At 37.8% G+C, this 22,018-nt stretch overlaps 4 protein-coding genes across 5 annotated transcripts in view; 1 reads left to right on the top strand and 3 right to left on the bottom strand.

The window, feature by feature from the left end:
- LOC111336854 (notchless protein homolog 1) overlaps window positions 1–14,751 on the bottom strand; it is a 32,713-nt gene extending 17,962 nt beyond the window's left edge. Inside the window, exons 1-18 of one of the 2 annotated variants that reach the window (XM_088742385.1) lie at window positions 14,661–14,751; window positions 13,701–13,827; window positions 12,818–12,989; window positions 12,586–12,631; window positions 12,013–12,092; window positions 11,783–11,859; window positions 11,372–11,469; window positions 10,845–10,881; window positions 10,085–10,240; window positions 9,415–9,453; window positions 9,068–9,208; window positions 8,647–8,743; window positions 7,924–8,029; window positions 7,476–7,518; window positions 7,169–7,226; window positions 6,636–6,694; window positions 5,689–5,759; window positions 4,651–4,897 (exon numbers count right to left, since the gene is read on the bottom strand). In XM_088742385.1, coding sequence (XP_088598511.1) covers window positions 4,885–4,897; window positions 5,689–5,759; window positions 6,636–6,694; window positions 7,169–7,226; window positions 7,476–7,518; window positions 7,924–8,029; window positions 8,647–8,743; window positions 9,068–9,208; window positions 9,415–9,453; window positions 10,085–10,240; window positions 10,845–10,881; window positions 11,372–11,469; window positions 11,783–11,859; window positions 12,013–12,092; window positions 12,586–12,631; window positions 12,818–12,989; window positions 13,701–13,827; window positions 14,661–14,665 — 1,425 coding nt within the window. In that variant the 5' untranslated portion in view covers window positions 14,666–14,751 and the 3' untranslated portion in view covers window positions 4,651–4,884. Of the gene's footprint in view, window positions 1–4,650; window positions 4,898–5,688; window positions 5,760–6,635; window positions 6,695–7,168; window positions 7,227–7,475; window positions 7,519–7,923; window positions 8,030–8,646; window positions 8,744–9,067; window positions 9,209–9,414; window positions 9,454–10,084; window positions 10,241–10,844; window positions 10,882–11,371; window positions 11,470–11,782; window positions 11,860–12,012; window positions 12,093–12,585; window positions 12,632–12,817; window positions 12,990–13,700; window positions 13,828–14,660 lie in introns of those variants that run through there. The other variant, XM_088742386.1, reaches the window with a different exon arrangement.
- LOC111336855 (uncharacterized) lies at window positions 1,983–3,122 on the bottom strand. Its single transcript, XM_088742387.1, has one exon. The coding sequence runs from the start codon at window positions 2,982–2,984 to the stop codon at window positions 2,127–2,129; it is 858 nt and encodes a 285-aa protein (XP_088598513.1). The 5' UTR covers window positions 2,985–3,122; the 3' UTR covers window positions 1,983–2,126.
- Window positions 14,752–14,771: 20 nt separating the features above from the next.
- On the top strand, window positions 14,772–17,492 carry LOC111336859 (large ribosomal subunit protein uL18m). The gene is made up of 4 exons (XM_022943029.2): window positions 14,772–15,121; window positions 15,409–15,640; window positions 16,244–16,331; window positions 17,346–17,492. The coding sequence occupies exons 1-4, from the start codon at window positions 14,805–14,807 to the stop codon at window positions 17,429–17,431; spliced, it is 723 nt and encodes a 240-aa protein (XP_022798764.2). The 5' UTR covers window positions 14,772–14,804; the 3' UTR covers window positions 17,432–17,492.
- A 1,431-nt stretch (window positions 17,493–18,923) lies between these two features.
- Window positions 18,924–22,013, bottom strand: LOC111336860 (transmembrane emp24 domain-containing protein). Its single transcript, XM_022943030.2, has 4 exons — window positions 21,721–22,013; window positions 19,783–19,972; window positions 19,154–19,264; window positions 18,924–19,067 (listed from the first exon to the last, which is right to left on the bottom strand). Exons 1-4 carry the CDS (start codon window positions 21,904–21,906, stop codon window positions 18,943–18,945), a joined length of 612 nt encoding a protein of 203 aa, XP_022798765.2. The 5' UTR covers window positions 21,907–22,013; the 3' UTR covers window positions 18,924–18,942.
- Between the last annotated feature and the right edge of the window lie 5 nt (window positions 22,014–22,018).

The raw sequence follows: 22,018 nt of genomic DNA, 5'->3' as shown, positions 1-22,018 counted from the left end.
AGCTGTTTAACCCTGTATAGTTGAGTATAGCCCTATATAGCTGTGTATAGCCGTGTATAGCTGAATTTAGCCCTGTATAGCTGTATATTGCCCTATGTAGCTGTGTATAGCCGTTGTGTTTAGCCCTGTATAGCCCTACGTGTATAGCTGTGTATAGCCCTATATAGCTGTATATAGCCGCGTTTAGCTGTGTATAGCTATAGCTGTGTAAAGCTCTCTATAGGTGTATATGTTAGGATATTATATGTGTGCAAAGTATAGGACACTATATGTATTGGGGGCATGATAATTCCCCATACATGACGTACCTACGGGAATCGCACCAGTGTACATCAATCTCTCCGAACATGTCTTGTGTTCTTGATGTGTCTTGAACCCCCGTTTGAAATGCTATGAAGGACTATTTTCTGTACATTTTATTGCTTCCATTGAGCATTCGAAATGTGAGTCAGTAAGTAGAGGAAATTTTAGGCCATTTCCGAATTACGTTTGGTCTCTTTTTCAAAACGAGGCATGGTGCTCAACCATACGTATGAAAACAAGTTTAATTTGAATGTGAATGAACACTTATTACCATACGAAAGGATGAGCACCAGGACTCGCTTTGAAAAAGAGGCTAAAGGCAATTCGGAAATGGGCTATTGTTATGATATGACACATGATTCAGTGTTATTCTCTTGTCTTGTGCGTAAAGCTTCGAAATGATCTCTGCGAAATTCGACGCTGTCTATAATCTTTTTACAAACTCGTTGCGACGCACAAGCGTAGCTTGTTGATGAGATGCTTATTGTCGTTTGGGATCTTTCTATTAATAGTATACCAGTATTTTATTTGGCTTTGTTTACAGTAGCTGTTAAATATTAACTGGAATTGAAATGCTATTTATATCTCCCAATCACAGGTCGGTGCAATTCCTGCATTTAGTCGTTAGTCTTGACCGGCTGCCGGTCATTTAGCCACAACGTATTTTATACGAGGACAGATGAGCAAAAAAAAACCCAATACGTCGAGCGAAGGGCCATTCGCTACTGTTCAAGATACTGTATATGCGTGCCTACAGAAAAAAATACGAATTCTAGTCATTAACAACACAGTATTGTTTCAAAAGCTGTTTTATGTGCTTATTCGGCATCTTTCCAGGAAATCAGGCCTCTAATTAAACAATAGACTGTTTCTGTCGAGGAACTATCGGCTGATAGTTGCCCCGCGGAAATTTAATATACTAGTTTTAAGAACATCAAATTTCCAAGGGGCAACTATCAGACCGATAGTTTCGAGACATAAACACTCTAATGTCTTTATTATTCACCATTAAATTTTCTTCCACGCTCCAGTTGAAAAACGATCAAAACCCACTAAATGCAGATCAATCAAATATTTATTCATGCGTACAGCCTGTCACAAATGTCAATAATTCGCAACCGTACAATGGCTAAATAATACGTTATACCTGTCAGAACTGAAAAGTCACTGTTTTTCCGATCTACCTACTTCGCGGCCGTCAAACCATTCAAAATTTTTCACGGATGAGTACTATCCATCCGGGTATTTTGCGCGGACGGGCACTCTCAATCCGGGTATTTTTCGGCTGCAGGGTTTTCTGAGGCAATTTCGTTCTGGTTGTTCTCCGGGGCTTTCAATTCGATCAGTTCACTCCAAGGAATGCAGTGTAGGAAGTTGTAAAGAATTAATCAGACTATTATTCCCAGAAGGAAAACACCAAAGTTACTTGAAAGAAAGGTAACACCAAAAGGGGTGTACATCAAGTCTTTGATTAAATATGATTTATTCACCAATGTAACAAACAAGTTCTAATTCGGTTTGCATGGCGACTTAAAAACCAAACTAAGATTTCACTTCCTCGCCCGACAGTGGGCGATTGTGCTTAAAGTACGCTTTACTAATCTTATCGCGGCGCTGATCTGTTCTATTCCTTACCCGCTCCGCTGATAATCTTCAGGCAGACTATTTATTTACTATGAAGAGCAAAAGTATAAAAGGAAAACCAACGCGTGGAGCGAACGGTCATTCACTATATTGTTTAAGCTTCTGTACATACCTGCCTACCGAAAGTTACAAATTCTAGTCATTACCAACACAGTATTGTTTCAAAATCAAGTGTTTATTCAACATATTTCCATGGACTCAGGCCTGTAATTGTCGTCGGTAGCGGCAGCGGGGTTTTCTAAGCCAGTATTGTATAGGTTGTCCTGCGAAGCTTTCAATGCGATCAGCTTTTTCCAAGGGATGCCCCATAGGAAGACGACTAAATTGAATGTGACTGTTATTGTCTGAAAGATAGTAGGTAGGTAGGTTGAGAGAAAGACAACACCGAAAGGGGTGGCCATCAAAACAATCGGAACTACCACGGCAAGAACACCCAGTACCGTGAATAAAATTTGCAATGCAAGCAGGATCTTACATTTCTCATGGTTAATCATCAATAATACGCTTGAACCCAAGCTGTAAGCCAACATAGACAGCTTGAATGCTCCATAGCTTGCACCAGTGGCTACTCCAAAATTGAAAACAATTTTGTAGCACAAGACTTGTGTGGTTCCGTCTTGAATGGAAGCGCTGCTACAGTTGACGGGATCTTGCTTCGGCCAACCCCAGAATTTGACCTCAAAGCAGTCTTTGGAAGGGTCTTCTACATCGCAGTCGCTACTCACTTCGACCAGCAGGAGTTGCCAGAACATTACAAGCGTGCCATTAAGCATCCCCGTAAACAACATCAAGGAAGTGGCCAAAATCGTGAATAATATTCCCTTCTCACATGTAAGATCGATGTCTTTAAAAAGCCATTTTGGCTTTCCGTCTTCCTTCTTCTTCTTTACCTTGAGAATATCGGAAAACGCCATTTTGGCAATCGAGCTCGCAAGGAGCTTCAGATCGCGAAATTTCCACAAAATGACAATCAAACAAACAATCAAGAAAAATGCAGGTGGCAATGCACCAAGTAGACCGTATTCATACCGCTTCATTCCTTAAGCTCAGTTAGTGTAACTTATGCACAAAGGAATTTGATTTCATTAAGTAGTCTGATCGTCCGGATGTCTTTAGTTCTGAGGACTGTTGTAGGCAGCGGTGATTGACATTTAGACGTTCTTTATGGAACCGGACTACGGACTGCGGACTGAGGTCTGGGTGTAAATTGGACTTAAAGACGTACACCGGTTAAAATCATTTTTAAGGAAATATTAGAAATTGCACGAAAGACAGTACATCCAGTTGTTAACTACCCTTTATGTTATTTTAATCGAAACGTACGATAAGATTAACTCAAAACTATCAAATTAATCACAGGCCCCCGTTAGGCGGCTCACGGGTGGTTAGTGAAAGAAAAGGCAGGTGAATAAAAAAAAAAGAATGGGAATTGGTGTATTCGGCGCATTGAAGTTAATTGGAACAGTTAGCGAATTTTATAAAAACGAACAGAAATGATAGCTCGAGGAATAAAATAAAGGGAGAGATTTTGTCTTCTCTGGACGGTGTACTCGTTTTGGACAACACTAAAGCAGAGAAAATTTTGTTAACAGCAAAGGCTTAGACACGAGTTACGAGTTAGTTACGCGTGAGCAGTGGGTAGCAGTCGGGAAATAGTCTTTCCGTAGAATCGCGTTTTTACGGTACCAATGGCCATTTCCACCGCTAGTGTGTGCTTCCAGCTTTCAATTCCTCGAGGAGATTAAGCCAAAAACCATCTTCCTGCAGCTTCACTCCACGTTATCGGGCAAAATTTATTGAACGAATCCTTCACGGTCGATTAATATCATTGCTTTAAACCATCGAAGCTTTTACGGTGTCGCCTTGAGCATCGTCGCGTTTTTAGTTTTCAACTCCACAAAGGAATCCAAACACAAACCATCTTCGTGCCGAACAAACACACAGACCAACAAAACGAAAGGTGAATTCTACCGAGTGAGATTAGAAACATAAATATTTACAATCTTTTCAAAAAATCGTTAAAACTATATGTTCCAAAAATGATTTTTATTAGATGTATTTGAGTTTCTATCAGCATGTTGAGAATATAAAATAATTATGTATTTGCAAATCTCTGATCGATAAGAAAGATATTAATATCCGCCGTCTATTATTAGTAAACTATTTTAAGTAATACTATAATTAAATGGGGATCTTTAAAAAGCTCAGTAGAGCTTGCTAGATCTCCTGCCGTATCTTGTTTATCATGTAGTATGTATTATGTGATATAATGAACTATTGAAGGCGAAGAAAGAAAGAGAGAATTAGCAGTTTCCGACAATTGTAACTGCTGAAAAATGTCAGGACCTAGTTGTTGAAGGAATGGAAAACGGCTGGTCCGCGACACGCCGCCGTCGCCTGGGTTCCCATACAAGAAATTTAAGTTTTCGCGCATGCACGGTGGCGCCATCTTCAAACGGTGCTACGGGGCAACCGAGTTCTTAATGTTGCGTTAAACACTGTAACATTTAGTACGAGTTTTCTCGAAGCCATTGTGAAGGATTTTGGATTAAGGGTTTAATTTATTTTATATTTATTGTTCAATCATTTTTACTTTTTTATTTACACCTCGTCAGAAAAAAAGGCAGCTAATTGGTGAACATATAAAAGGGCCTCTTGTTGCAAGGATCAGATCACCCCTATTGAAGGTACCAGATAGGAACGTCGAAACGTTGGGTCGATGTATTGTAATTTCTCCGATTACATACATTAAATCTTTAAACCAGAGTAGCATCAAACCATACCCACGTGTGACACTCATTCAATTTCTCAAAGCAAGCTTCGCCGTCAACCTAGTGCCCAGTCTCTCGTCCTTCTTCTTCTCATGGATCGTCTCTTTGGGTGCATATGTGCTACGTTCCCAAGTTATGGGTGTGAACCGATCCGTTTCGTTGTCTTTTACGATCTCCACCTACAGGAAAAGAGCACAGATACTTGGCGATTCTGCAAACTTTTAGGATAATGCTCATATGAGCTAATCCGACGCTATTCTACAAAACTCAATTTTCCTCAGGGCCTCAGGGAGAAGGGAGGGAGTTTTGTTTCAGTGGGGTGTTCTTTCCTTGATAAAATATCTGTAGAATAAATAAAGGGGGTAAGTTTCTAAAGAAACTCTGATGCTGCGTCAGTGGAAAGCATTACAAAGTAACTTGGTTTTATCAACTGAGTTGATAATGTGAATTGACTACCGTAAACAGATTCTAAAGCTAATATTTCGAGCGTTGGCCCTCCATCAGAGGGAATAGAGCTCACACTCGAAATATTAGACAATTAACATTCTCAACTCAATAAAACCAAATACTGCGCAGATATTCCAGCTAACGAAGTCCCGAACGAGACAGAATGCGAAGGAATACAGTAGCAACGACATGACTCCTTTCAAAATATCTTAAGGTCTGATTCGCAATTTTCCCTTTTTCCTGCTATAAAATTCTTTACAAGTACGTGAAGAGAAGTTGTTACATCGAAAGAATACCCCCAATTGTTTATCAATTCTCAATGGATGTGTTGAAATCATTGAGGGAAATTAAACGTTTATAAACTCTGAGAGTCAAATCAGTTCTTGTTCAGAAAGATAATTTTATCTTCCCCTAAAATTCGCGAGCGCCAAAATCCAAAATAACTATACACATCACGAGCAAATGCGTTGATACACTTTTGTACCACTATATCGAAATTAACGCACGTTGAAAAATCCCTTACATTTTAAGGACTTTGTCTTTTCCTCCGCTAGCAACTCTGGTACCATCTGGGCTCCAGTCGACACTGTAAACCTGTCAGTAGGGAAGGGAATAATGGAAAAAAACCGAAGCTTTTGCCGTCTTTCTTTGGCTGTTTGTTCAACAAGGTAGAAAAAAAAAGGTCTTAATTCACTCTGAACAAAAATATTTTTCAATTTATCTGCTGTGTTGAGTGAGGACTGCAGTAAAATGGATCTAAACGACAGTTAATTTCTGGTTATTTGACACCGCCGTAAACGTTCGGCACTCTTCCTTGGGAGTATAAGATGCCACGACGGTGACGCCTGCGAAAGAATTCCATTAAAAAATGAACTTTCATTACTTCTAAAGAGTTACGCGCATCACTCTATGTGTTTATCGTCGTCAATGGCGTCAGATCTCCCATTCAGCAAAACAAGTGAATGCAGCGTTTAGTTTGATTAGAAACGCGACTAATCTTCCCTTTAGGCTCTCACTCTCGGACTACACCAACTTGGGTATTTCATTGTACTGCATAGGGTGGCTAGAAAATGTATAATTTTAAAAGACTGAGCGACACATTGAATGAAACAAAGAAATCTCCTTTTTTTTTTTTCAAGACGCCAGCCGTGCATTTGTGTTCAAAATAATCAAGACGCGAGGCGCGAAGTCATCAGCCAATAAAATACAGCATTATCAAAGGCTCTTAACCCTTTATCTCCCGAGATGTCTGATTGTTATTTCTCCCTTCTAGCTGAAGCACATTTCCTTGTAAATCAGGTAAGGGAATTTGGTGTTAGATCAAGATAATGACTTCTTCCTTATAAGTTTGAGTATTCGCATTACCTGTTTGCTGGATAATGTACGGATATCAGAGGAAGAAGTTACAAGTTAATCACTTCGGGGAGCTAGAGAGTAAAGTGGTTGTGTAATGAATTATGTACCATATACCTCGTCTGCGTGACCAGGAAGATCCTCCATAATTTTCTTCGTTTTCAAATCCCACACCTGTTGAATTATAAGATTGCGTTCTTAGCGATTCTTCATTTATTGCATTTCCTCTCTTGAGACGCGGCGACTTATTTGAACGATTTTCTGTAACCGAATTCGAGGGGGGTGGAGTTGGAAACGACCCACCCCCTCCTTTGTCGAGAAACGTGACAAACTTCGTCCCCACCCCCTGTTCCCTCCCTCCCCAGTAACAGAAAGACACTTGTCTAGGATCTTGAACTGAAATACCCAGTCAACGCCCTTGGTAACCGTTTAAAGCCGATTTCTTTACACAACAAGCATTTCTTTTCACATCCGTGCGCTGCATGCTTCATTGGCTGTTTTACAAACAATCCCATTCCCATTCTTTCTCTCCTCTTCTTCCCTCGAAACGTGAAGGAAACGTGTAGGAGAGAACCCTGGGACCGAGGTTGAAACTTTAAACCTACACTCCACCACAATCCTAACGTTATTGGCTCGCTGAGCACTTAACTTAAGGGTGCTGTCCGCACTTCCACTGCAAATCAGTCGGCTGTCCGCAGACCAAGCAATCTACAAAAATTTGAACATTGTTAGGAATAACATACCCTGGAAAACTATCATTTGAAAGTTTGTCTTTTTATCTTAAGGAAATCCCAGTGGAAAGAAAAGTATTATTATGGAGACCAGAAAAGATACTGAATGATCTTCTTGAGACTGACACCAAACCAAATTAATACAAAAAGGAGAATAAGGAAATTAGAATAAAATAAACCAGGCTCTAGAAATGTGCACAGTAAAAAACAATGAAGAACTTCTTACCTGATATACAGAATTCACATGTCCGCGAAGGGATGTAATGTACCTAATGGCAAAATAAAGTCAATTTCCATATCCATGAAATAGCAGGCATCACTGTCACCTACCCCCCAATCATCTCCACACCCCCTCCACCCTTCACGTTTATTAGCAGGCATGGTGCCCTGCCAGCACATTGAAGAGTTTGGAATAAAGCCTTGACTATGGTTAACCCTACAACTCCCATGATCACATATGAAGTTCTCCTTACAGTCTGCCAAACAATTCTTCAATGTCAGTTTGGAGAATTTGGTATTAGATCAACTAATAATCCACTTATAAATATTATTCTTCATTTCCATCACCTGTCTGCTTGATATTGTATTTGATACTGTGAGGAGAAATTCTGTTTTGGTCACTCAAGGGAGTAAGTATTCTGATTTTAGTAAAATCTGAAGGAAAATCCACCTACTTTCCACTGTCACCACTCCAGATTTTAACTGACTTATCAAATGAGGCACTGGCTATGGTGCGACCATCAGGTGAAAAGCTGACTTGGTTTATGAGGGCTTGATGCCCTACAAAAAAAAAAGGGGGAAAAAAAACTTTGGGTACTGGGACATGATAAGTGTCACAAGACAACTATGGTTGATGCTTCTAGAAAGTAAGAGTTGATATTATAGTTACTGCACTGTTTGTGTTTATAACTTTCAGAATCAATGGGCAGACTATTTATTAAGTCCTTCCAAAACAACCAAAGCTGAAGTCTGCTTTTGTTCCATGGGGCTCAGTAAGTGGAGGTCATTTCCAATTCTGTAGCATGAACCAACTAGGAGTTTATCCACTCCACCTGGATCCATCCCAAGGTTACCCCCCGCCCCAAGCATTTCATCAGGCTTTCCTGACAATTCACTGGTATCCATTTCTACTACTGAGTGGAGAGGGGCACTTCAAGAGTAAAGTGCTTAGCCTTAAAGCACAACACAATGACCCAGCTAAGACTTGAACAAGACAGCTCCCTTGACCCCTATACGATATCCTTGTTGTAACACTTTCATGGTGTGCCAGAGTCAACACATAGGCCCTTGGAAGCCATTGAAAATAAAGACTAGGTAATAAGGTTATGCCCTTTCCTCTGTCCTGTTAAAGTTTCACACATCTCTGATCTGTACACAGGTGTAACCACTTATCTGACCTGTCATGCGCGCTAGAGGTTTTTTGCTTTCCTCTGGATCCCAAAGAAATAGAGTGAAGTCATCAGAGCCTGAAACCAATCGCTCTCTTCTTCCTCCCTGAATAGAACAAATATATATTTGATCATATGAAGATAACTCTAACTTGAGTGGTAAGATAATAGCCACCTAGGAAATTAATTGAATGTGAGCTGATGGTTAACCCTCCTCACCCTTACATCAGTATGCATATTCTCCATACTGTTCTCTATACAATTCCTAAGGTACTGACAAGGAGAATTTGTTTAACAATCAAGAGCTTCTTTAGTAGGTGATCATTTCCTTCATTCTCCTGACCTTAATTTTTGATTCAGGAGTGATATTGTAAGGAGAAATTAGATGCGAGTCACTCTTAAGGGATCAAAGGGTTAATTGATGGTCTACCTTTGCTTGTGTGTATCTTTGTAGTGCTTTCTCTTTCCGTGCATCAGTGTCTGCTGTAACTAATTCATTACTTGAGCCTTTTGATGGATCAAATGCACCAGTTCTTAAAGCATAGTCTGTATTCAGTGCTAAGTGATTCACCTGTTGTGTAAAACAAAACTCAAATGTAATGACTGCTAAAGAAGATCATAATCATTTGTAAGGAATGAACAAAATATTTCATTAATCATTTCTAATGAGCCCTTGCTGTTTAGAAATATATTCAAAATAATGATTTGAACAAAACTTGGCATCACTCAGATATTTTATTCCTCCATCTCTTTTTATTTACCTGACTGCGAACTTACCCAGTGTGCATGTCCCTGCAATGTTCTGCATAAAACTCCCTGGAAAATGAAACAAAAAACAAAGAACCAAAATATCAAAGGTGATGGTGTAATTATACCATGATTTGTAAAGCACCATCAAGTATTGTTATGAAACCAAAAGCAAAGCAAACCGACACGACACCCAACAACAACAAAGGTTAACAGAACAAGGAGTGGAAAAGAAGTAAAAAAGTATGGAGAATCATTGAACCTCAATGATAGGCTACGAATGTTAAATAGTAAGGAAGTCACAATCACTGATTTCAGATTTGCATCTGATTAATGTTCAATATACTTTTATACATTTGTTCACTATAATTTTCAATACATGCTGACAAGGAGAATTTGTTTAACAATCAAGAGCATCTTTAGTTGGTCACGTTGATCATTTCTTTTACTCTCCTGACTTCAATGTGTGATGTGGGGTGGGGGGATAGTTGGGACAAATTAGGTGCTCTCTCTCCCCTCCCCCTCTCCCTCCTCATTAACCTTGTGGCTCTTAAGGGTTAATGAGGAGAGAGAGGGGGGGGGGAGGGGAGAGAGAGAGCACATTGCATGACCATACCACACAACAGACAAAGCGGAGACTTCAATACCTCAAACCATCAGCAATAACGAAAAAGTTTGTTTCATACAGAAACTCACTTACATCTTCCGCCCTCCACACTTTGATTGTTCTGTCCTGTGAAGAGGAGTAAATAAGCCCTTCCCCTCCCCACTTGATACATGTCACTGACTTGGTATGGCTTGATAATGTCCTTATCAACTGACTGAGGATGCAATCCCATATTTTGATAGTTGTATCCTTCAGAGAAGAAAGTAGTCTGATACATGACGTGATTCACAATACAGTGGGCAGGATTTTCATTAAAATTTTAATTTTCATTAAAAACCAGTTACTGGCAGTCTACCACCATATCTAAGATCTCCTCCTGCTGTCTATTTAGCTTGGGACCAGGCTCCCATGTTTGGTTTTCACCTTACGTCCCCTTTCTAGGCACAGCCCCCTCTTATAACATCAATAGCTGCTTAAAATAAAAGTTATCAAAACCCCTTAATGGGTACCATAGAGATCGTAATTATAGTTCCAGCAAAAAAATTGAAATCAAATGGTTAAAAAGTCTTATTGCAACAAGTTACCAATTGGAGAATTCTGCCGATGATCATCAAAACTCCATCCCGTGAAACAAAACATGATTTAAGTAGAGAAGAAGAAAATACTTGAAACTTGAAAAACCACAGACTTGTTTGAGCCACTGTAACTTTTAAAATGATCTTTGCCCTTACCCTATGTAACTTTTGATTGAACCAAAGGAGCTTGAAAACAAATTTTGGACATCCCTTGACATGGGGATGGAATTTGCAAAGTGTTTCATGTGATACTGGGTCTACAGTGGAGCAGCACTTACTTTTGATGAACTTGCAAAAAACCTACATTCAGGATCACTAAAAACAAAAACAAAGAAGGACGACAAACATTTTAGGTTTAACCCTTTAACTCAATCGGTCAATTCAGTGTCTGCATTTGTAGTGATATAGTAAGGAGAAAACATCATTTCTCCTTACCATATCAATACAGATTCAGACACTGAATTGACCAATCACAGCATGCGTTTTACTTTTGTTATGTTATAAATGCCTTTTTCAACCTGATTACCCTAGGTGGACAGAAAAGGGTATTTAAAAAAGAGTTACTGATTTTTTTATTTCCTCTGTCAAAATGCAACTCATTTTTGACCATTGTTTCATGCTGCCTTGCTCTCCTGGATAAAATTGGACTACAAAAATTTTCCTTTCATTTCAGATTACAACAGCCATCATAACTAATGAAAGAAAAAGGGGGAAATCAAATGGATTGAAACATTTCTTACCCTTTACAAAACTTTAAACAACACATTGCATATCACGTTCTCTGTTTTACTAAAAAGTTCTTTACCTATGAAGTGGTTTCCAGCTGAGCCATGTAATCCACTGCAAATGACCCTTCAATGTCTTTCCTATTTGCTTCCCATTAACAGGGTTCCACACTCTGATCTAAAAAAATTTAAACAACTTTTTAACCCTTGACACCCGAACATCAATATGCATATTCTCTATTCTGTTTTTCATACATTTCCTAAGGTAGAAAGATGTTTTTTTGTCTAGTCACGAACGTGGGACAAAGAAAAATTCTGAGTCCCCATGAAGAATCGAACTTCAGACCTTCGCATTCCATGCTCTGATGCTCTACCACTCAGTCACAGAGACTCTACGGTTAGCAAAAGGGAAAAGGAAATTTGTTCTAAAACTCCAAATTGTAAGAACACTAACCCAACCTGTAATTTACAATTGAATATTATATTCTTACTTCACCATTCTTACAGCCAGAAGCTAACTTCTTCCCATCTGGAGACCAGGCTATATGTAAAATCCAATGTGCATGGCCTTAAAAATAATTCCCGTGTATCAATTGTTAGAATCTCATGTATCATAAATGCACTGCTCAAAATGCTTTTGAATTAGTTCAACGTCAACTAAAAATCTACAGCACCAGGACTTTGATATTGAAGAATCTTGACAACAGTTGTTGATGGGTACCTTTACAAGTAAAGTGAGGAGTTTCTGTGTTCACATCCCAAAACCGAACAGTTGTGTCTCCTGAACCACTTGCCAAATATCTAATAAGGACAGATACAATAAAGAAAAAACAATTTTATCTTTTTTAAAGGAAGGTGTTCTTTGCCTTGTCATGAACTTGGGACAAAGGAAAAAGTTCTGAGTCCCCATGAGAAATCAAACCTCCAACCTTACAATTCCACACTCCAATGCTTATCTGACTGTGTTATTGACAATAGAGCTCAAAATGCACCATCTTTTGGAATTTCCATACAAGATTTACTGATCCTCTATGGAAGAATATAGAGTGCTTTTCATATAATCATATGAGCCTCGTATATTCAGTAAGAGACCTACCTTGCCCACCAGGTCTTTGTAACTTAGTGGTGGAGCTATGGGCCATGAAATTCCAAGGCTTGAGATTTAAATCCTGATGGAAAACCTAGATTTCTTTCTGTGTTCCATTCTCATAACAATTAAAGATTACTATTTTCTGATAAAAGTAACAGTATTGTAAGCTCGTGACAAATGTTATCCAATATCATCTAAACCCACCTGCCATCAGGACTAAATGACACTGAAATTACAGCTTCAGAGTGACCTTACACAGAGAAAAAATAATACCACTTTTTTAAAAATAAATGATTGAAGCTATAATATCTTTACTGTGTTGGAAAAACATTCCATCTCAATAAATGGTCCAAAAAAATCGTATAAGAAAATATATAAAGACCATCATTTATTTTCTTGAATCATAATAAAGAGTTTGGATTAAAACATTTTTAACCTGGTATTGTGCTGGTACATCTAGTGACAGCTCGCACTTTAAACACAGCCTGGGGTTTATATACAATTTCGACAACTTTCTCTGTTTCCAATGTTTGGGTTTCCAAAGTTTCCTTGAGACTGCCAGTAATTTCGGACTCATTCACAAAGAAAGAGTATGGTACACTTTCATCCTGCATTGTAATGAAAAAAAAAACACATTCAAACAAATTGAGCCTCAAGGAAACTTAAAGTAACTGGGATAATTAATCATTGAATCAATCAAAAAAAGTTTATTTCTTTTAATCTACTAAGTGCTTTGTGGTATCTTTCTTCATAAAATTTGATCAATTCAAGAGAGTCCATAGATCTGTAATGATGTTCAAGTGTGGTATACAGCTGTTTGCAGAAAGATTGTCAGAAAAAGCACAGAAGTGCATGCAATAGCCCCAAAAGGCATTTTGGGTAGTTTTCAGGTCACAGTTTCTTGACCTCAGGATTTAACAGAAATCTGAGAAAACACCACTTAAAGGGAGTGGCATGGCAGGTTTCACAACTTTATTTTGGCTTTAAATTCTAAACTTCATGAAAAAGAGAAAAAAAAGAAAGAACTGACCATAATGAAAGATGAAAATGATGTAAACTCAAAGGGGGCAAATTCAAAGTGACCTAAAGAAAAAAATGTTTACAATATAATATTCTATTATTAATATTCTATAATATTCTATTCATGTGAATGTTGAATTATCCCCTGTTCATTAGCTCTTATGTCAATATTCATTTGTTTCATAAACTGAAATTCACTGATTACCAGATACTCAGATTTCCTTTCAAGATTGTTTCATGCACTTTGTCCTTTTTTACAAACAACCTTTCTGCAAACAGCTGTGTAGCAAACATCTTACCTTTTGCAGCACTGCATTGCAGACTAATTCTAATTTATCAGGGGTAATATCAAGAGGAAGGTCAAATGGTGTACCAATGAGCTCTCCAAGCTCACTCTTGAACTGTGCAAGAATGCGACCACCTTCACTGTGAATGGAAAATGATGGGAATTTGGTTAAAATGGTTGCATTTTATACAAAGCTCAAATCCCTCTTTCAAAAATCAAACTCCACTAAGTTCTCTTTAAACTGTTCCTACATTAAATTCTCATTATACTTTATTCTTATCATTTTTGTCATAATGTGGTTACTTCTGACAAAGGATCAGATGTTTCAACCACATTTTGCACACCAATGTTCACCTGGCTGTTGGAATCGATGTAATTAAATCCATCACCCTATTGGACAAGATGCTTTGCTATGATTGGCTGGTTTACACAGTTGTGATTGGTGCAGCTGAACCAAAGCTATTTTGCTTACTGCGATTGGTTGGAATACATAAGGGGGCCCACCTGTTAGCAGGCTAGTAGTATTCCTAAATTAAGTTTCGTTTCTCAGTGGCATCAATCATAGTTTTCTAGCTGAGTTAATGTGTGCAGTTCATACAAACTGACTACCACAATGTTAAAAACTTTAACTCCTATAAGTACGTGATTTGCATGAAACCTCGGTCACCAGACAATTTCATCATATTAACCGCTGGGAACAGTGTTGAAAATAGACAAATAACCTGATCTTGATAAAACAGTTAATTCGCTTACAGTGACTGACATGTACAAGAACCCACGATCAGGCATTCTTTCACGAGGGAAGCTTGAAATGTTCAGTCAGAGAGAACGCCTGATCGCCGTTCACAAATCAATAGATAGGTGACATCGAAGAGAGAAATGCTCATCAGATCTTAGAAATAAAAAATTTAGAGAGGCAGACTAACAAGCAGACACTGTTGTGCGCAGGATACAACCTAAAACAAGGAGTCACCTCATTTTGTCCCTCTTGATAAATTTTCTTACTTTCCTCACTTCCACGTGAATTTTCTGTTTACCCTAACCAGCGGTAAAAGTAATTTTCAAGTTACCTCGTTGTGTAATAGTGTTTCGGAGCGTGCGCGTAGGGTTGGCCAACATGGCGACCAATAGCCTTGCACGAGCTCTTGTTCCATCACATTTATCTTTACTGAGACACAGCCTTTTGAGCTACAAGAAGATCAACCTGCATATTTTATCAAGAAATATTCATTACCTTTCTAGGTGCAACTTTTCTAGTGTGGCAACTCAAGTTAAAGAGGTCGATGAGGCGACTGAAAAAAGTGACTCCCGAAAAACGAAAATTCCAGTTTTGGGTGAATTTGAGAACAGAAATCCTCGAAACGAGGAATATTTTGGATTCAACAAACCAAGAGGGTATTCTACACAAGTTTACAGAGTTGATTTCTATAACAAGTAAGTTTGCTTCATCTAATAATGTGGCTTTGTGTGTTGATATTTGGGGCCCATGGCGGTCATCACCAGCTAAATTGTGGAATTTCCCGGGGAACTTGAAAATTGCTTTTTGAAACTGGCCGAATAATATCATTCACAAAAAGAAGATCGCATGACCAACTGATGCTTAATGTCTACTCGGTTCAAGGGGGTCGCATTTTCCTTATTAATTATTTCAGGGAGTGTGGGCACGTACTCTTACTCCCAAGGATATTGTAAAATCAATATGGTTTTTTTTTCATCCACAGACTTAAATTTTTAATAACAAACCGGCATACGCGAGCTCAGGTGGTGCACAACAGTGGATTTGTCCTTGTGTCAGCATCCACCACTGAATTTGAAATCACACGACATCTTTACAAAACTACAGACGTTACTGCAGCAAGGAACATTGGCAGAGTTATTGCACAGAGATGTCTAGAAGCAGGGATAACACGTGTGCGATGGGAAACTAAAAAAGGCGACTTGCGTAAACAAAGGGTAACTGAAGCTGCTCAAATTGTGTACTGTCTTTAATTTGTCATTACTCTTTGTGTGTTTGTTGCTACAGGCATTTGTTACCATAATCTTGTATTTATTTTTCTTATCCCCTTCACCAGTGAACCCTGTCACTCTGAGGATATATGAATGAATCATCTGCATTGTTTGTCAAGCATTTCTAATAATTTGACTTTGAGTGTTTAGTGTTGAGGCGAAGAACATCCTCTAACTGAATTTTTTTCTTTCTTCTCATTACCTGTCTGCTTGAAAGTGAACTGATATTGCACCGTGTAAAGAGAAATTCCTTTTTATGTGTGCTTCTGAGGATCTAAGGGCTCCTGCCAAAGATTTTATCCATAATTCTCCCTTCTGGCTTCAATACATTTTGTGGTAAATTACTTAAGAGAATCTGGTGTTATATCAACTTATACTCTCCAGCTGATAGCTTTTTCCATTCTCATCCTCTGAAATGTGGAGAGTGAGTGGAAATTTCAAGGAGAATTTACTTGGGAAAATAAGCAGTTGAAGAAATCCAAGGTAGGGAGTTATGAGTGGAGGAAATGACAGTCAAGTGGTACTTCTATTTACTTTTCTATTGTCCAGACCACTGCCTTCTCAGAGGCTCTTAAGGAAGGAGGTGTCATTCTGAGTGAACCCAAGAAAGTTATACCACCAGAAACATATTATTTAGGTGAGTGGTTGATGGAATGGCAAACAATAATTTAGGAACTAGCACAATGTCCAGGAGACTTATCAAGAGGGTAAGTTTCTAAAGAAATTGTGGTGCTGAGTCAGTGGGATTAACAATGTAATTTTGGTTTTGTCAACTGAGTTGAGAAGGTAAATTGGCCTCCATAAAGAGTTTCAAAGCTGATGTTTCTAGTGTTGGCCCTTTGTCAGAGTGAATGGAGGAATTGTGGGTTGTGTGTGTGATTTTGAAGAGGACCACTTTACTTGTATAAAGAGTTGTCCCTCTTTTTGCATTGTGCAAACATTACCTTTACTTTAATATGATTATTTCACTTCTGCGTTTCTTTTCAAGTTTGTTTCGTGGCATAGGCTAATGGTGAAGAGAATACAACTTAGGCTTGCTAGCAGTTATTACCCAGAATCCCATGAACTAAAATTAACCAAAAAATTGAGAGTCAGTTTCATGCAAAGGAAGTGTATTATCCATTTCTGTTTTATTTAGTTTTTTTTGTTGTTGTTTGATTGCAAGTTTCTTTAAGGATTATGATAAATTATCCGGCCGGACCAACACTCAGGGTCTTAAAATAATTGAGAAGTATATGCTACCTTTCTGTAACATCAAGAAATGGTTAGATATTCTTGTCTTCTCGGATAGGGACGAATAAATGGAGGTCCTGTCTCCTGCAGGGTTAGGGGCAGGAGACGTTAATTTCCCACGCACGAGATTACTGTGTGATGGATGTCCTCCCCTGGGGTGGGATGGGTGGGTAACAGGACCCCTGTTGATACCAGTGTTTACTACACTGAAGGGGCTATCCTGTATAAATAAAAATAAAGATATATATATTTTTCAAGTTTTACTCAGAATGTTTGGGTCTCATGAAAGGGTAATTTTGAGCCAGTGAAATTGTCACAAAGGACATGTTTGTGATGTTCTTTTGGCGACAAAACACCAAGAATTTTTTTATTTCTTGTGCTATGGTGTTTCACAATTTTTTCATCTTATCCCTAACAGATTTTAGACCAAAGAAGAAGAGAAAAAAGTGGAGGAAACTGCCTTATTCAAAGAGATGGAAGGCTCACTTAAACAAACCAAAATAATTCTGTTCTTATTTGTCCACTCTGTAAAAAAAAAACTGCATTAAAAAAAGATTACATTTCATGTGATGGTTACTGATGTTGACTGATACCTAACAGAGAAAGAATACAAAGGCTCAATAATTCACAACAGAGTTAACCCTTTCAATTCCACATTTAGTAATTCTTCTTACTGTCTGCCATACAGTTCTTATGATGTTAGTTTGGAGAATTTTGGAGGGGATCAACCTAAAATCCCCTAATTAAAATTTTTTCTTTATTCTCATCACCTGTCTGCTTGGTATTGTATTGAGATTGTAAGGAGAAATTCTGTTTTGGTCGCTCGTGGCAGTTTCAACTAGCTTGATGCAAGTTCTTGAGGGAAAAGCCCCACTACTCTGAAATGAGGGAGGTGCAAGAAGCAAGAGGAAAACAATCACATTTTTGCCTGTATATTACTAACTAGTAATCATGATATTTTATGTGTTTGCAATTAGGGTGAAATCTGTTGTAAATTTTTCAAAAACTACAAACTGCATTTGCCCAACAGGGTTGTGCAATGTGGTTAGCCTTTGAAAAATTCACTCAGGCTTATTTATCAAAGAATGCATTCATTATCATGTGACTACCTACAGGTATACTTTAAGATGCCTACCACAAACATCAACCAAACATATTAGTCTTAAATGATGACAATGTTCTCTTTATTTTCAACAACAGTTACATGTAAGTCAAAAAGGAGACAAAAGCTTTCTACCACGTGTTTAAAAAGGATCTGTGGATTCATCAAGACAAAGGCTGGTTTCTAATTAAGATGTCTCTCTGATACTATTTGTACACACCAAAAGGAAGAGCCTAAGGGAACATAGTCGTCTTGACATTTTAGGCTATTTTTAATGGCAATATAAATTATAATTTTTCCAAAGTTCATCCAAAACTATGCAAGTCTGCATAAAAACTAATATGATAGTTATTTTAATGAAGTCTAAGTAGAGAGGCAGTTTTAGACGATCAATGAACCACAAGACTTCTCTATAACAGTAATGTCAATAAGTGTTTTCCTCCAGTAACACCATAAAAAACTGATGGTTAGATTCAACATTGGGCTAAATGGAAGATGGTGTAGAATACAGTTCCAGTAGCGAATGGCTTATCCTGGTTGAAATAACCAGAACATGGTTACAATTCAAACCCCTTGGCTTTGGGTCACAAACAATCATCCATGGAAGACTATGGAATAACCAGTAAGGGGAATTGTAGTCCTCATCATAACAACTGAGCAATTATCAGTTTAGTACATTGCACTACAGCAGACAATGTTTGAAATAACAGCCCTTGACTCCAAAAAAGAAAAAAAAAAAGAAAAGAGTTTCTGCATTTGTAGGGTATCAAAAGGCCAATAAAGCAAAGGAAAATTGTGTTACACATAGAGTTGTTACTCATTTTCAAACACAAGTTCGTAAACACAATAGTACCTTGTATCTCTCTATACAACACAGTTTCTGAATTTTGTTAAAAAAAATCAATGCTACAGCTTAAACCACTCTTCTGACTTCAAAGAATCGTTTCAGGTAGAAAACTTGTCCTAGCGTCATTGCAACAAGCACAAGTGACTCAAAGAAAGACCACCAAACTACACGGCTGTTTGTGTTGTCATTGACTACACAAGGAGAGAAACAAAGAGACCAAAATTAGAAATCTTACAAAAATATTCCACTGAATATTCACCAGATGCAATATACTCACTTGCTCTGTGAATTCTTTCTCTAACTTCCATGTATTCCTGCTCATGTTTCACTCCTGTCATTGCCTCGGATAATTGTCCAATCATTTCACTGAGCTTATCATGATGTGCACCTAGTGAAGATGACAAAAAATTCTAAACCCCCTAGGAAGAAAACCTTTGCAATCTTTGGAAACTGTACAATTTAATCCAGTGCACCCTGCATGTATTAGTTGGGGGAAAGAGAGCTTCTCAGCACTGACACTTTTTCTTTGAATAAGAGGGAATTTAGGAGCATACTCCCCCAGGAAAATTCTAAAACTCTCTGAAATGATTTTTTGCAGCATTCTGGGATAAATTTGAGTAATTTTTTTTAGCCCAGAGATTGATGTTAGAATCAGTTCAAAAATACACATTTTCTGATTTCTGATCACAATTAACAAAGGAGCCAGCACAAAATGGTATGACAGCTGGAGGGTTTCTACATACTACAGTCTTCTAATGACAACCCTGAAATGCAGTTGGCAGATCATGCCACCATAAAAGTGTAACTAACAGAGGTTCTACTCCACTTTATGATCATTTAAATGTTTTCACTGCAACATGCCAGTGACAACTGTTGAGTTCTTTCAATTCAACTGACTCCTCTCACCTTCTTCTTTACTGGTGTCCTTAGGTGGCTCTCCCAAGTCCATGGAAAACTTGACTATTTTTGGTGTCATTGAAGACATTTTGTTGCTAAAACAGTAATGATAAGTGCCATCCATGTAAGCAGCAAATGCATACTTTCCATTAGTCTCCCTTTCTCCAGTGTAAATAACCTTTTGATCTGGACCAGTTATCTGTAATGTCAAATAGTAATCATCAAAAAAATATTAGCTTAATTTTTGACAAGTCTGCATGTGTATGTTATAACCCAATAAGGATGAAGGATCCTAATGTTTTTAAACCTGATGAAGAATTTCAAGTAGTCCTTTCTTAGGCCACTTTTTGTGTTGGTTAAGTTGTTTCAGAACGTGTAAATTCTGATTCTAAACAATTCCTGCAGGTGACACAAATCAACCTTTAACAACATCGCTCCTCACAAACATTAGAGAAAAACAACAATTAAACAAAGGCTGACTTAAAACTTCCCAAGGCAGAGACAGCAGAACAAAATTTAGTTTTGCTTGGCATGGTTTGACAGTTCGGTGTTAGCTTCTATGGAAGGCTGTCCACCTCTGCTGTCCTTGCATCAATTTTAGTTCAGAGGCTATTGTTTGCAGAGTAAGTAAGGTTGAAACTGGAAAGTAGTACTATTTTTTAGAAATTGAGGCAAAGCCAGGATGAGAATTGTTAAAATACAGTGAAAACGTTCTCTGGCCAAAAGTTTTAGAAAACATAAGCTTTCGGCTGTCGATCTACAGCCTTCCACGGATAAAACATGAAATGCAAATTAGTAAAATATATACAAAAAGCTAGATAAAGGTGATAAGAAGAACAAAGTAAAAATAGCCACCCTTTCCATATTTTACTTTGTTCTTCTTATCACCTTTATCTCCCTTTTTGTATATATTTTACTAAATTGCATTTCATGTTTTATCCGTGGAGGGCTATGGATCGACAGCCAAAGCTTACGTTTTCTAAAACTTTCGGTCAGAGAATGTTTTCACTGTATTTTAATGTGTAGTGTTTTTTTTAGGACGTTACCTATCTTTAATTGAGTGCTACAAGTTCATCTTGGGTTACTATCATTTGAATTTTTATGATTTCTTAGAATTCTCAAAAGTTAAGTCCACAAGAGCGAATCACCCCTTTAAATTGTATGTTAAAAACGCAAGACTTAATTGTTATATGTATTCTTTTCTTTATTGGCATAGTCCCAATATGGAATGATCTTCCAAGAGACTTAGTACAGGCTGAAGGCCTTTATCATTTTAAAAATAAGCTTCATCATTATCTACTTAATAAATTTTAAACTAGAACCATGTTTCAACTAACGTCTAGATTTTTGAATGATGGAATTGTATTTTCATGTTATTATTTTGCATTTTCTATTTCTGTTTGGGAGTTTCAATATAGGGCTAACCTCTTAACTCCCTTTTCAGATGTTTCTATTTAACACTATGTTTTTTTTCCTGTAATTAAGCTTGTTTACATCTTGAATAAAGTTAGTACGTTATGTTATGTTAGTATGTGAACCTAGCAGTTAAGTCCACATTCAACACCTACCTATACATTATTCTGTAGAGAACATTCATGTACCAGTAAGCATTAACATAGACATGTACTTGAACTGAAACTACATGTGCATTTTAAGTTGAAGACGAGCTATAACTGCAAACTAATAAATTGAGCTCAAACATTTATCAGGTATGCGATCTAAGTCTGTTTACATCAACTCCAAAGAGTTCTACTGTAATTTAATATTGCATGACACTTGATTGATAATAATTAAGGAGACCATTTGCTTTAATCTTTTTCAATTGCTTTACGCTGTGGATGTACACATTTTACTGTTTCTGAGAAATGACCTACTGATTGAACACATCTTACGCGGTTCAAACAAAAAAAATAGAAGCATTCATAAGCTTAAAATTTTACTGTTTACCGTAACATCGATGTCCAAAAAGCCACCCTCAGCTACTTCAAATATAAGCCCCATCTTTGTCCCTGATGTTACTTGATCGTGAAAACATTCCTCTGCGTGTGCATCTATCGTTATAAAATAACCATACGAGCTCTCCAACTGAAGCACCAGTGATATAGAACACAACACTAAAGGTATAAAAGCCATATTGGTTCCTAAAGTATATCTACAGTTTTCTGCAATTAATAAGAGGTCCACATGAAATTGTCTTTTGTCCAAACGCCACGTCGGATAACCCAGACGAGTTGAGCGCATGCGC

Source organism: Stylophora pistillata, chromosome 13 (assembly GCF_964205215.1).
Source record: "Stylophora pistillata chromosome 13, jaStyPist1.2, whole genome shotgun sequence".
Classification (NCBI taxonomy): domain Eukaryota; kingdom Metazoa; phylum Cnidaria; class Anthozoa; order Scleractinia; family Pocilloporidae; genus Stylophora; species Stylophora pistillata.
Note: the sequence above shows the minus strand (reverse complement) of the source record. Positions and strands in the feature narration are given on the sequence as shown.

Excerpts from the sequence above, each read along its gene's own strand:
- LOC111336855 (XM_088742387.1), bottom strand. The coding sequence starts at position 2,984 with ATGAAGCGGTATGAATACGGTCTACTTGGTGCATTGCCACCTGCATTT.
- LOC111336859 (XM_022943029.2), top strand. The coding sequence starts at position 14,805 with ATGGCGACCAATAGCCTTGCACGAGCTCTTGTTCCATCACATTTATCT. Across the intron at positions 15,641-16,243 it reads GCGACTTGCGTAAACAAAGG|ACCACTGCCTTCTCAGAGGC; the intron begins GTAACTGAAGCT and ends TCTATTGTCCAG. Across the intron at positions 16,332-17,345 it reads ACCAGAAACATATTATTTAG|ATTTTAGACCAAAGAAGAAG; the intron begins GTGAGTGGTTGA and ends TATCCCTAACAG.
- LOC111336860 (XM_022943030.2), bottom strand. The coding sequence starts at position 21,906 with ATGGCTTTTATACCTTTAGTGTTGTGTTCTATATCACTGGTGCTTCAG. Across the intron at positions 19,265-19,782 it reads GGACACCAGTAAAGAAGAAG|GTGCACATCATGATAAGCTC; the intron begins GTGAGAGGAGTC and ends CATCTTCACTAG. Across the intron at positions 19,068-19,153 it reads AGAAAGAATTCACAGAGCAA|TCAATGACAACACAAACAGC; the intron begins GTGAGTATATTG and ends CTCCTTGTGTAG.